We start from the raw sequence: 11185 nt of genomic DNA, 5'->3' as shown, positions 1-11185 counted from the left end.
CCATTCCTTCTTTAGCTGATAGTTTGGTAAAAAGCCCATGTCCGAAATTTTATTATAACCATATCAATATATCATGATTCCCGAATTTACAAACTAAACTAGGAAAAGGCAACATGCATAAAAATTGCGAGGTCTCTTTGTTTCTACTTCAAATAAACTTCATAAGTAGTCAATTCAATCGACCGTCGACATATGCACGAATGGACCACTTATTCTAAAAGCCACATAACATAAACCACATAAACTAATCTCTTTTATTATAAAAAGACGAAAATTTATAGGTAAGAAAGGGCATAGCCAAGCAAAAATTATAATAATTTCTTTAAAAAAATAAGAAAAAATTTCCAAACAAAACAAAAAAGAAAAATAACCATCACCATTCACCACCAACAATGAAGTGTCCAAGCGCATGGCAATTTCAGCCCCAAATGCATGCACAAAGACACTTTGTTGATCACAACATATATATCTATCTCCTCAATAATTGGAGCTTTCCCACTTCCTCATAATTTATTTTTCCATTCCACTAATTCATTAATCATTATAACAAGAGTTATTGAAGTACAATTACGTTCTTTGGTTACTACTTACATAGAAATTTAGTCACATTATGTCAATCGAATCAAATAAATAAACTTGAATATGTCTATCGAATTAAATACGATTACAAAAGGTTTTAGGCATAACATTTTTGCTCAATTCCAGAATGACAATTGAGGCATTAGAATCATCATTGCAATGCGAACCAAAATTTTAACCATTCACGCAAATTTTAAAGAGATAGGAATTATAAGAAGTATTATATCTATTTGATTCATAGTGCTTCATTTTCATTGCATAATGACTTCTTCAATCGCCCATTAGTGATCAGCACACACACACCACGACACAGTATTGATTTTACAAAGCTACACCAAGATTTTAAAAAGCATCGTATTTACTAAAATACCCTTCAGTTACCGTTAGAAACCGGCCCTAACTGAACGTTACTCGCACTGTCACCGTTAATCTCGTTGGCTTTGTTCCTCCTCTTCTCTCTCTTGGAATCCCTCAGCCAACGGAAATTACCAAAGAGCGCCCCCATCTCTTCAAGGGTTTTACCCTGCGTTTCGGGGAGACACGTGTAGAAAAACACCCACGCAACTGATGCAATTGACGCGTATAGAAAGAAGGAGCCGCCAATCGTGATCGCTTTACTAAGCGATAGGAAAGTCATCGATACGACCCCACTTGTTACCCTGTTCACCATGATCCCGATACTCGCTCCCTGAGCGCGTAGCTTCAACGGCAGAATCTCTGAACTGTAAACCAACGTGATGGGCCCCATCCCGATTGAGAAAAACGCCACGTAGGATAAAACCGTTGAGATGGCCAAACCGACGGCCCAGATCACCTTTTTGTGTGACTGATCGATGACTGTGAGAGAGATAGCAAGGGTCGCGAGCGAGGCGATCATGCCTGCAACACTGCTCAAAAGCAACGGACGCCGTCCGATTTTGTCGAGTAAAAACGTAGCCACTAGGATGAAAGTGGTCTTGACAAATCCAACGGCTACAGTAGCGAGTAACTTCTCGTTTTTTGACGTAATCCCAGCTTTTTCAAAGATTCTAGGACTGTACAGAACGACAGAGTCTATGCCGGATGCTTGTTGGAAGAAATGAATACCAACGGCTGCGACTATGATGTGACGAACAGCCGGTGTAGGACGGACCAGCAGCTCTTTCCATACGCCTTCGCCACGGTTGATTTTCGGTACTTGAACGACGTCGTCGTTGCAGTCTTCAGGAATGCCGGCTGCTTCTTTGATATCGGCGAGTCTGAGCATAGACTCCTCTTTCGAGTCCGAGGTTTTGTCGAGAACTTTCTTTGCATCGGCGAGTCGGCCTTGCATCACCAGCCAGCGCGGAGATTCTGGCATGGCTAACGCGCCGACGGCGGGAAGCACCGACGGAATGGCGCCGATTCCGAGCATCATGCGCCAGCCTAAGTGGAGGGGTAGTTTGGAGAATCCGTAGTTCGAGACGTAGCCAAGTAATATCCCGCCGTTAATGAAAACCTGAAACGTTGAAAAGAGGATAATATCAATTAATCCCTTATAGTTTATTATATTTTAGTTAAGTATCAAATATTAGCTTGGTTTTTAAGATAGGTCCTAACACTAGTGAGGAGATTAGAGATTACTTTGTTTAATTAATACGTCACGGATTTAGAGGATAAAATCTTAAAATACAAAAAGAGAGAAACGCATTTATACCGTTACTCATTCGAGTGTTTGAAGGTTGTATTTCAAAACTTTGGAAAGTAAAAGTATCATCCGTTCAAAATTGTTTCTGTTTTAAGAAACAAGAAAGCTATTTCCAAAAACAAGAAGAAGAAGCACAAACCTCAGGAAATGAGGTGAGAAAGCCTCGAGTGGAAGCCGGAGAGAGTTCAGCTGTGTATACGGGAGCGATCAATGCAGCGTATCCGACGCCGACGCCGGCGACGAAGCGACCCCCCATGAGGAAAGCATAGTTTGTGGCAAACCCCATGAGCAGCGCTCCGGCGAAGAAGATGGCCCCGGCTAACACGATAGTGTACCGGCGGCCAATCCAGTCGGAGGTTCTGCCGGCGGCCAGTGAGCCGATGAGTGAGAAAATATTCAAGATTCCAATTAAGATCTCGATTTTTGTGTCACTGACTTTAAAGTCGTCTTTGATGTAGAGTGCAGCTCCACTCATTACTCCAATGTCTACAAGAAAAGAACACCAAAAAAAAATAATAATAATAATTAATTAATGCATGCAGAACCAATCACGCATGCATGAAATAAAATCTTATGACAGCGAGATTCGAACTCTTAATTTCTTATACTAATTTAAACAGTTTTTTTTCCTGTTAAACCGACTAACACCCACACAAAACTTATCCACTTTCTGAGAAGATTTTCTTCACAAAGAAACCTTATTACTTCCATCTCCATGATGCATGTTTCGTGAATCACGATGTAAAGCAAACTTATAGATATAGATACAAGAAAGGGTTCTTGCAAAGTTAACTTACCATAACCTAGTAAGATTGAAGTCATGGAAGCCAAAATGGCAGCGCCGGAGGCATACAGATTTCTTTTTGGTTTCTTTTGGGGATCAAAATCCGCAAGAGTTTTTTGGTTTTGAGGGTCAGTATTGTTGTTGCTCTTGGCTCCCAAGCCTGCAGCCATGTTGTTGCTAAGCTAGCTAGCCAGAGAGCGAGAGAGAGAGACTGCGAGTGTTTAATTATATAAGCTAGGGTTTGGAAGAAGAGATAGAAACTCAAGCTGCCATGAAACTACTACAAAAACAAGAAGCCTTGTGTGTGAAGTGTATGTTTAATTTGCTGGACAGTTTAGGTTATAAGCTTATTATATAGAGCGAAGCTTACATCATTGCTTGGACCAAAGAGTCCAAATAAAAGAGAAGTTAATTATTATTTGATTATTTGTCCTTGTTTCATTTTCACTCATTGGTAAAGCCATGTGAATCTTTAACCCTGTTGGGTAAAATAGGATAGAAGTGTCAATCTTGCTGTGCATATGTGATATATAAAAACTGAAACCAATGTGCTGTTTTTTTTCTTTTTAATTATTTATATTCTCAATATATTAATGGTTGCTGCTTGATATTTAGTATTTTATGTATAGTTTTGATCGAAAGGGGATAATGGGTTGTTAAATAATAATGCTTTTTTTAATATTTATTTTTAGATATGAAATGATAATAATATTAGTTTTTTAATTCGACCCACTTGTTTGCCAGCGAGCATCCAAAAGAACAGGGGAAACGATGCAAATTGGCGGTGGCCCCCAAAAATATGACAAAATTTGCACTGGCGTTTCATACTTTCATTGAATGAGGGTCGAAGTTTTTTGTTGTGTTGTTTTAGCTTGATTTTACAACACGTTGTGTCGCTGTACTGGGAAAGTGCTTCAAGATCTCAAAATTAATTAATTATACGTTACATTAATCGTAACGTAGTACTGGCCTATATATATATATATATAGTAGCTTGTTGAAAGTGAGATTAGCACATTTCCTTTTATTTTTTATAGCTTTATCTTAATTTTTACAATATTACCCTTTTACAATATTTTTTTGGATATTAATAAAAAGAAAAATTTAATTATCAATTTAATCTCAAAAAATAAAATAGAAACAAAATTAATATATGTTACTTTTTTGTAACACAATGCTAAGGAATTAATATATTTTTTTTATTACTAATGTCCAAAAAAATAGGTAATTTAATTATTTTTACAATAATTTTTTTGGACACATGTAAACTTTCACAAAAATTAATATATTTTATTTTATTTTATTTTTAGGGTTAAATTGATAATTTAATTTTTTTCTTTTTATTAATTTTATAAAAAGAAACATTATTGTAAGAGGGTAATATTGTAAAAACAAGTCAAAAGAAACAAAAAGTAACAGCAGGGATGTCAATAATTTAAGGGTAGGGATGTTTTGAGGCATTTTGAAAAATATAGGGACTAAATGGACACTAATATTAAAATATAGGGATGAAACAAGCTTTTACCCTCTTCATTTTTTTAAGAATTAATTTGAAAGCTTTTTAATAGAATCCTACTTACAATTTGGTTGGCAAATATATTTCTTGGGATCATCTATATGGTTAGCTTGAATTAATATGAGTTTGATGTTCTAAATAATATGTTAGTTTTATAATAGTGTAGAAAAGATATTTGGATCTAAAATAGATCAAATTTATTTATAAATATGCACACAAAAGGACTTCAATCTTTACTCTAATTCCCTAAAGAATGAAGCGAGGAAGTGACAATCAATTAATCAATGTCATTTATAGTAATATTAATTTTACTTTTTAGAAACTATTACAAACTAACTCTAGATCAATCTAACTGTGCTCGCACTTCATGATGATATTTAAACACACTCCCTGAGAGTATAACGAATTCCATTCAAATTAAGTTAAAACTTAAGTTCTCAAATTCTTAATTGCTAAACTAGTATCTAGGCATGTCACGCTTAATGCCTCTTACAAAATCAGTGAGCGACGAGAATATCTCATAGCATCCCACAAAAAAGATTATTAGGAATTCGAAATTTGAACGTGTTTTTCTAAAATTTGGAAACGTTGTTTCAAGTTGATAAGGTAATTTTATTGTTATGAAATTAAATTGATGAGGAGTAGAGACCTAAAATTCTAGAAAAATAATTAAAGAAAACAAGAAAAATCAATAACGATAGCAAACATGATGCACGTTAATTACCATCTTAGGCAACGTTTGCATTTTGAAAAAAAAAAATGTACATTAATTCAAGCACCAAGAAGGCAATTTTTTTCCCCACACCTTCGATTGAGCATGTGATTGGTTTGTGCGACAAAGGAAATGGTAGCAAGCTGGCTTTAGTTTTCGGTTGTTGGAAAACATAGGCCATCCTAACAATTGAAAAGCTACAAAAATCAACTTGCAGATAGTAGATATTCTCCGGAATTGTTAGCTTACGATATTTTTGGAAGAATTAATAAGTGAAATGCATAGCCAATTATCTTTTTAGTTTTCTAATTAAAGACACATGCCCTTAATTAGTACAATATTTGTATTTACACAAATAATTTGACTATCAGAGTTTTTTTTTTTTGTCCAACTTCGGCAAAGGGGGGAAGCTTTATTAAGAATTATAAAAAGAAAAACAGAAGATTACAGGAACAATGAATTTTACTCTTTAAAATTAAACTTAATGTTAGAAAACAAAATAACCTATGTTAGTTTCCGAGAATAATCTTTTTTTCTTTTTTTGTTAATAAGACATCACGTTTCCATACAAAACATCTGAAGAGATAGAGAGAATGAGACGAGTTCCCTATGCAGAAGCTGTGGGAAGTCTCATGTATGTCATGCTTTGCACTAGGCCAGACGTCTGTTTTACGCTATGGATGGTTTGCAGATATCAATTTAATCATGGACCTCAATACTGGAATGCAGTCGAGCATATTATAAAGTATATGAAAAGAACTAAAAATTATATGCTTGTGTATTCTGGTGATGAACTTATTCCAGTGGGTTATACTGATTCTGACTTTATGTCAGATAAAGATTCCAAAAAATCAACTTCCGGCTATGTGTTTACATTGGGAAGTGGAGCTATTAGTTGGAGAAGTGTGAAACAATCTTGTATCGCAGACTCCACAACTGAAGCTGAATATATGGCTGCATCCGAAGCTGCAAAAGAAGTTGTATGGCTCCGCAAGTTCCTACAAGATCTTGAGGTGGTACCTGCTGTAACTGCACCCCTTAAACTATTTTGCGGTAATAGTGGTGCGGTAGCTCAATCTAAGGAACCAAGGAACCACAAGAAACAAAAACACATTGAGAGGAAGTATCATCTTATAAGGGAATAGTGTAGAAAGGTTATATGACAGTACCCCGAGTGGCATTAGATGCTAAACGGCAAATCTTATTACAAAGGCCATTAGTGGGAAACCTTTATAACCTACACTTAGAGCCCTAGAGCATGTGCAATATGTTAGATATGCTTTAAGAGTTAGTGGGAGATTGTTGGGAAAATATGCTCTTTAAAAGTATATGTATTTATTTAATTGTAATAAATATTTTTCTGATTAATAAAATTAATGAGGTATTTTATTCAAATATCTTAATTGCATTAATATTTTTATTAAAGTCCATTTAATCGTATTATATATATTTATGTGATCACCATGTGGATTCACATAAGACATAAATATAAGTTATCTTATGATTAAATAAATTTAGTTCGCAGTTGATAAATAAAGTTGGACACTTTATTTAGGTATAGACTGTAATAAATTCATTGAAAGATTTGTCTTAATCATGTATGAATTTATTGATGTAGTATGACTACATTGAACAGGATCACATATGAGATTTAATTGACTTTGTAATAACTGTCAGACTTATTAAATCTCATAGGCATTGATTTTACTGTAATCTTAATCTTAAATTAATTATGATTTCATGATTGTAATTGTTATTCCATTTGAGTTACCAATGGGCATGACACATACTTGTAGTCTAGATTACCCGGTATCTTGGTGGGAGCATTTATGAGTATTGGAGTTATAGATTAACAATATAGAATTTGTACAACACATCTCTTGATGGGTTTTCGGCACTTGATCATAGAATTCTCTGGTCAGAGTGTGTCAACATATTTAGTACGTTGAAAATGATCATTAGAGAAAACCAGTAAGTATCAAGGAATAAGATGTTATTAAATTGATTGGACAGTTGAGATATCAATTTAATTAACGATGTTGTACAAATGATTGTGCAGTAAAGAAATCAATATGGCTTGGGACGAATTATTATTCGAGCATACAATTATGGAAGTCAGTTCCAATCTTTTAGTGGAGTAGATTTGGAATTAAATAATTGGGCTAGTTTAATTACATGCCTAATTATTGTAGCCACTATTGTATGTTCCCAAATGATCCCCGGGTTAGCTCATTTAGTTGACTGCACCACTACTGGATTAATACGCAAGATAACTAGCTATTTGGGTCAAAAGCCTAAATATATCATTTAGTGGGAGGCTCCATTTAATTAGCTTGTGTGTAAAGGGTCTTATGTAAGTTTACAAGGTGGGTCCCCTATAGAAAAAGCAAGTAACGTGAGTTTTGTTTTTCATTATTTGGAGTCTAGGGTTTTCACTAAAGGAAGATATAAAAAGACTTATTTTCTCTAAAGAAAAAGGTGAGCAGCCACTTTATACAGATCAGAGAAAAAATTTCTCGTGCTAGTTGCTTTGGTAGTGATAAAGGCGCCCACACGTCAAGTGCAGATCAAACTTGAGTTATAACCTGGAAGATCATTGGTGTCAGTTCGTGTTCTAACAAGCGTGGTGGTGACGGATCATGATCTAACAGGAGTGGTGGTGACGGATCGTGATCTGGGAGCCTAAATCACTTCTGCGGAAAAAGTCAAATCGGATTTTCAAGGTACGATTTCTAGATTACGTATTCTTATATATTATATGAGAGCGATCTTAAAAAAGTTTTATAAAAATTTAAAAACTTGTATTTTTCCCCAACAATTGGTATTAGAGCCATCTCATATTAATATATAAGAATATTGTATGAAATCATTTTTGAAATTTATGTATTAGAGTGGCACAATTTATTCATATATATATATTATTTGTTTAATATATGAATAAAGCATGTTTTGGTTTGTCTTAATTTATGGTTAGATTTTCTGCTGTATTTTTCATTTGGATCTGTAACAAGACGGGTGGCTTTTCATCACCATGTTTCCCTCTTGATTTATTTTACTGTAATGGAAATTTTGTAAGCCAAAAATTGGCATAGAAAATTTGTAAATCACTGAAAAATCATCACTAGAAAACGAGCTCAAAGCGACAGAGGCCGGAAATTTCGACAGCGACCACCGACCAGCGCACTCGCTGCAGCCAATGTGCAGTACACGCTATAAGCGCATGCTGGCAATGCATGCAGCAGGCAGCACACGCTGCCAGCAGCGCGCAGCAAGCGATGCGCGTAGCCAGCCTGGCTAGCGGCGCGCGCAGTAGCAGCGTGCGCTCCAGCAAGCATCGCGCGCAGGGTTGGTTTGTTTCCAGTGTTGATGGCGTGGCTGTTCGGTGCAAAAATAGCGAACAATGGCTGTTTTTTTGGAGATGGCGGCTGGGGAAGAAAGGAAAGAGAAAAAGATGGATTTAGGGTTTCAATGGTTTCTATCATTGAGGTCCCTATGGCTCCATAGTTTTTTCTTTTGGGCAGACATGTTTAAATTTTTTGCATTTAAGTCCAAAAACAGTTTTGGGCTTAATGAATCATAGCTTTAGGCCCAATTTCAATAAGGCTTAATGGTTTAAAATGCATAGATAAAATTGAATACATTAAATTTATTTTTGGTCCAAAAGTTTTATTTTAATAAATTTATTTATTTATTTATTTCCTTTTCAAAATTAAAATTGGATCAATTATAAATTTAAAAGCCCAATTTCCTCTAGTCCATTAAAGACAAGCTTATGGAAGATGGACATTGACAAGAAGCCCAATGAAGATTAGGCTTAGGGTTAATGTATTTTTCATTATTAAGAAAGCCATGAATTAAGATTATTTAATTATTTTTCTATATGTTATGTTTTGGATGAAAACATGTCATGATAACATGTCATATAGAATAGGTAGTGCCACTCTATGCATAATGATACATGTCATTCATTAATTATGAATCTCGCTATATTGTTTGTAATTTGCATATGCTTAATAATATTGGATATCATCTAGATAATATTATAGGAAGCATGCAATTAACAATATGTATGTTTTAAAAAGGAAAAACCAATTTTTAAAATATTGAGTGGGAGAGGGAAAATTCAAGATAATTTTTCCCACGAGCTCCATTGTTAGTTCAATAATAAAATTATATATATACATCGACTTCATGATACGGTGATGCTCCATACGGAGGGTATATATATTAGATATTTTATTTGATGAACTTCTTCAAAAATAAAATTGAAATATTTTTTCAATCAATTGTTCACCCCAACGGCGACTATTGATATGAAAAATACGTAGATTGAAACAATGGTTATACACTCAACTAAAATTTATTATTAACCTTCCCAACGAAGCTCTGTTAACAAATTTAGGCCCAAATGGATAACAATAATTATTTATCATGTCTCTACATGAAAGTAAATAATCCAATGGATAATTGGGTCTAGTAAGTGTAGACGTAACTTCCCCAACGGATAGCTTGTCAAAGCGGTACTAGATTATCGTTACAATAAATTAAAATGCATTTATTTTTTTTGCATTTTTGTCATTTATTGTGAATTTTGTTTCAAAGTATTTATACATGTGCATTTTGTTTTTTTAGAAAATGTCTTCCATCAACCCATTATTAATTATCCTTGTTAAAATGAACTCACTGACGAAAATTATTTAGATTGGAAACACAATCTATTTAATATTCTCACTGCTAAGGGCTGCAAATATGTGTTGACCCAGCCTTGTCCTCCTGAACCATCATTATACGATTATAGAAATCAGAGGGAGCCTTATAAGAAATGGTGCGAAGCTAACAAAATGGCTAAGCGCTATATATTGGCTTCGATTTATGTGGAACGACATAAGAAACATCGGTGCATGGAAACAACCACTGGAATAATGGCTAGTCTTCATCAGATGTTTGGGCAAAATACTCATTTTGCTAGAGAAGCAGCATTAAAACGTATTATGGATACTAAGATGGAAGAGTGCACAAAAGTTCGTGATCATGTCCTCAAAATGATGGAATATTTGAATAAGGTAGAGATTCATGGTGTTCAAATAAATGATAAACCAAAGATTAACATGGTGATTGAATCTTTACATGATACATTAAAAGAGTTTAAGGTCAGCTATATCTTAAACAATAAAGATATGACCTTAATTGAAATAATGCACGAACTACATGCTATAAAAGAATTTTATCATAGCAGCAAACTTCCTGAAAAAGGATTCTCTTTAAGGCTTAAGTCGAAAGACAAAAATGAGCAAGCAAGAATTGGGATCGGCAAACTGTCCACTAAAAGAAGTGGCAAGCCAAAAGGCAAGTGTTACAAATGTGGACAGAAGGGTCACTAGAAGAAAGATTGTCCTAAGATTATTAAAATCAGGTATAGGAAATCTTTAAGCTTCCTAATTAGTTCAGATTTCTATTGATTCATACAATAATGAATTCTGAGATAACTAATCTTATTTGTAATTCATTTATTTGGTTTTCAGGAAACCAAGAGATTAAGTGAAGAAAGCTTCAAACAGCAGTTGAGGACATGCTAGTTTATATCAATTGAAAGGCTAGATTAATTTTAAAAGACTTAAAGTTTTGATATTTGTCTTTATTTTTCCAAATATTGGAGGAATTTAATTTCGGTGACTTGTTTTAATAAACAGGAGTACACTATTATTTTTTGATCCTCTGTTTATTATTTATTTTGGTTATTTATAAAGACAATTTGTATCATATAAGTCCATTGATCTATTCAAAGCAAGATATAATGATAAAGAGTATATGCATTTATCTAAGAAAAGAAATGTTTCTTAAAACCAAAATCACCTCTGATATTTATGCTAAAGTCATATAAACTATAATAAGAGTTTAAGAAAATGATTAATGATAGACTTGTTGGCC

The 11185-nt window shown here is 34.2% G+C and overlaps 1 protein-coding gene across 1 annotated transcript; it reads right to left on the bottom strand.

Annotated features, from left to right (window-relative positions):
* Positions 1-787: 787 nt before the first annotated feature.
* On the bottom strand, positions 788-3375 carry LOC18035365 (polyol transporter 5). Its single transcript, XM_006423153.2, has 3 exons — positions 3043-3375; positions 2385-2731; positions 788-2056 (listed from the first exon to the last, which is right to left on the bottom strand). Exons 1-3 carry the CDS (start codon positions 3197-3199, stop codon positions 953-955), a joined length of 1608 nt encoding a protein of 535 aa, XP_006423216.1. The 5' UTR covers positions 3200-3375; the 3' UTR covers positions 788-952.
* Between the last annotated feature and the right edge of the window lie 7810 nt (positions 3376-11185).

Source organism: Citrus clementina, unplaced genomic scaffold (genome assembly GCF_000493195.1).
Source record: "Citrus clementina cultivar Clemenules unplaced genomic scaffold, Citrus_clementina_v1.0 scaffold_8, whole genome shotgun sequence".
NCBI classification, from domain to species: Eukaryota; Viridiplantae; Streptophyta; class Magnoliopsida; order Sapindales; family Rutaceae; genus Citrus; species Citrus x clementina.
This window is presented reverse-complemented; position numbering and strand designations above follow the sequence as displayed.

Excerpts from the sequence above, each read along its gene's own strand:
- LOC18035365 (XM_006423153.2), bottom strand. The coding sequence starts at position 3,199 with ATGGCTGCAGGCTTGGGAGCCAAGAGCAACAACAATACTGACCCTCAA. Across the intron at positions 2,732-3,042 it reads TTCAATCTTACTAGGTTATG|ACATTGGAGTAATGAGTGGA; the intron begins GTAAGTTAACTT and ends CTTTTCTTGTAG. Across the intron at positions 2,057-2,384 it reads TTCTCACCTCATTTCCTGAG|GTTTTCATTAACGGCGGGAT; the intron begins GTTTGTGCTTCT and ends TCAACGTTTCAG.